The sequence below is a fragment of the Mizuhopecten yessoensis genome, unplaced genomic scaffold (assembly GCF_002113885.1).
Source record: "Mizuhopecten yessoensis strain PY_sf001 unplaced genomic scaffold, ASM211388v2 scaffold1673, whole genome shotgun sequence".
NCBI lineage: Eukaryota > Metazoa > Mollusca > Bivalvia > Pectinida > Pectinidae > Mizuhopecten > Mizuhopecten yessoensis.
The window spans coordinates 44,120-47,146 of record NW_018404164.1 but is presented as its reverse complement, the minus strand read 5'-3'; the positions used below and the strand labels follow the sequence as shown (position 1 = coordinate 47,146).

Genomic DNA, 3,027 nt, shown 5'->3' with positions numbered 1-3,027 from the left:
TGTTTATAGTACCATCCTCGGTTTATGAGTTCCGGTGTAAAGTACCACCCTCGGTTTGTGAGTTCCAGTGTATAGTACCACCCTCGGTTTGTTATTTTCTGTGTATAGTACCATCCTCGGTTTGTGAGTTTCTGTGTAAAGTGGCACCCTCGGTTTTTGAGTTCCTGTGTATAGTACCACCCTCGATTTGTGGGTTCCGATGTATAGTTCCAACCTCGATTTGTGAGTTCCGGTGTATAGTACCACCCTCGGTTTGTTTGTTTCTGTGTATAGTACCACCCTCGGTTTGTTAGTTTCTGTGTATAGTACCACCCTCGGTTTGTGAGTTTTGGTGTATATTAGCACCTTGGGTTTGTTCATACTGTTCGATAGATACATGGGTATGTAGAAGTTGAAAGGGGATGATACTCATGTATGTTTTTAGTTGAGTTGGCAGCTCTTAAACATTTTGTTACCTTATATGGAATATTTAGCTACATACTATTTGCAATAACCTGCCAGGCCATCTGTAATAGTTGCTTACATAGTTCAGTATAGGTGAACTATCCCAGAAACGATAGCCTGCACCGTTAAAAAAACCCAGGAACATTCCGAAGTATGCATTAGCAGATTTCAAGTGTCAATGTTTACAAGTATTTACTAGCAGGTGAGCTGAGACCTACCAGATGGCTCTGAGATACGTGTGTTGTTAATCAAATACAAAACAGCCCGGAAAAAAACAAACATTTTTGAGTGATTTTTGTTTTGTGCTGTAAATTCCTAAGAAGTAAAAGTTATTTTCAAGACTTCTCTCTACTTTTTATTTTATTTATATACATATTTACATGTATATTACTATACAGATGTATATCGTACATCACTATACAGAATTTTGGAGCATTATTTCAGGAATTTATTTTACAATACTTCCAAAAAATTGTATTGTTCGATTTTAATAGATTTTGAGTGTTCATAAAGCTGATCACTTGTAAATTTTAGCCCTCATTTAGGTACCTTATCGTGGAGGAATGTCCTTGATTAGGGAGCGCGACATCGTAGGTCGCCAATCTTCAAACCGCTACGTTTTGTATTGTTGGAAGGCGTTCGTTTTCGTAGATTGTTTTCGAAATAAGTAGGAAATAAACTGTGTTCTACAAAAGATCAATATAATCTTGTCTTGTTTACCAGCCCAACATTTTAGTATCGTGTGTTTGATTTGGAGCAGGACAAATACCACTCTGGTACCTTTCTAACATTTAGAGCGGGGATCGGAAGATATACAACACTAGTAGTATTGTACATTTGTTACAAAAGATGTTCTCTAGATATATGTATATATGACATATGAACCTTCTTGGGATTGTCAATTAATTTAAACTAATTGGTGTTATCTTGAATTTCGGTTTCGTCGTCATATGTGTCTGATTGATAGGACGGCACCAAACTGTCGGAAGTTTTACTCCTTAAATGCATAATCTTTGACACAAAACGGCGCCATATCGCAACCTCTTGACGCACTTCCGGGAGAATGATCCATAGACATGGCGTAATCGAGGACGATGTCACCTGCAACAAGTACACATTCGTATATTCGTCCCATGTGAAACCTTTACACTTTGACTCAAATATTATACTGAAGAAAACGACACATGTAACTGGTAGCCAACACAACAGGTTGATAGAAGCTGCAACCCATACTGCGATAACTGACAACTTGAGACGGGCCTCGTCTGCGTATGCGCGGTTAGATGGTATCTTTCTCCAGTTACCTCCCCTGAGAATGTGCGTGGACAACATGATAGTAACGGCGATAATCAAGAGGATGTTTGGTAGAGCCAAAGAAATGCATGCCAGTGTTATCATGTGTTTTTCATGGAATTGAAAGAAACAAAATGTTGAAGGATTCTGACTTTCTTTGTCCTCAAAAGCCACAAACATGGGGATACACACAGTCACAAGGAAAATCCACGGAAACATAACAAGAAATATTGATTTTAATCTTAATGTTTTTACTCTTATCGACATGACAGTTTGAATCGAAGCAAAAATTCTGTCTGCACAGATACAGGTGAGCGCAATTCCCGCCATCAACATGTGCCAAAAATCAGCAGCAAACCACATTTTACACATCCAATCTCCATAACTCCACGACCAGTTCAGCTCATAGTCCAGTCCGAAGGGAATGACAAACATCACCATCACGCTATCGTATAAACACAGGTTGAGAATGTTCCAGAAAAGGGGCGTGGTCCGAAGTGTCTTGGAGAGTAAAATAAGAAGGACGAGCAGGACGTTGAAGATGATTCCGGAAACGGAAATCGTGATGTATTTTGCGTGGAGGGAGGCGAAGCGAGCGGGGTCGTCATAGCCGTGTTTGTCTGTATAGTTGGTGGAGGTGTTAACGTAGGGGATGCTCGGCCAGGTTGTCGTCATCTGCGGAATAAAGCATAAACATAAGCTGAATCATTTATTCTTAAAGTGTATTGCAAATATTTGACTGCATGTGAGGAATCAAAACCGTAAAGTGGAAAGTCAATGGTATGGTCGCAATAGTCTTGTTAAGACCCAATCGTCCCAGACGCCGGGAGTTGATAAGTCCTATTTAGACACAACTATAATTGTATCCAAGACGGCCATGTTTTGAAAAATCTTTTTAAAAACCCAACAGCTGTCCGAGACCAGACGCTGGGAGTTGATATGTCTTATTTAGACACAACTTTCCCAGGCCAGACGCCGGGAATTGATATGTCTTGTTTAGACATCGCTGTCCCAGACGCCGGAAGTTTATATATCTTGTCTGGACACAAGACGCCAGGAGTTTACAAGTCTTGTATAGGTACAACTGTCAAAGACGCTGGGAGTTGATAAGTCTTGTTTAGGTACAACTGTCAAAGACGCTGGGAGTTGATAGGTCTTGTTTAGACACAACTGTCCCAGACGCAAGGAGTTGATAAGTCTTGTTTAGTTACAACTGTCAACGACGTTGGGAGTTCATAAGTCTTGTTTATACACAACTATCCCAGACGCCAGGAGTTTACAAGTCTTGTA

The 3,027-nt window shown here is 40.2% G+C and overlaps 1 protein-coding gene across 1 annotated transcript in view; it reads right to left on the bottom strand.

Moving 5' to 3' along the window:
• Positions 1 to 248: 248 nt before the first annotated feature.
• The window catches only part of LOC110466426 (allatostatin-A receptor-like), a 15,955-nt gene continuing 13,176 nt past the window's right edge, over positions 249 to 3,027 (bottom strand). Inside the window, exon 2 of the mRNA XM_021522901.1 lies at positions 249 to 2,412. Within this exon, the coding sequence (XP_021378576.1) occupies positions 1,357 to 2,412 (1,056 nt within the window). The 3' untranslated portion in view covers positions 249 to 1,356. The remainder of the gene's footprint in view (positions 2,413 to 3,027) is intronic.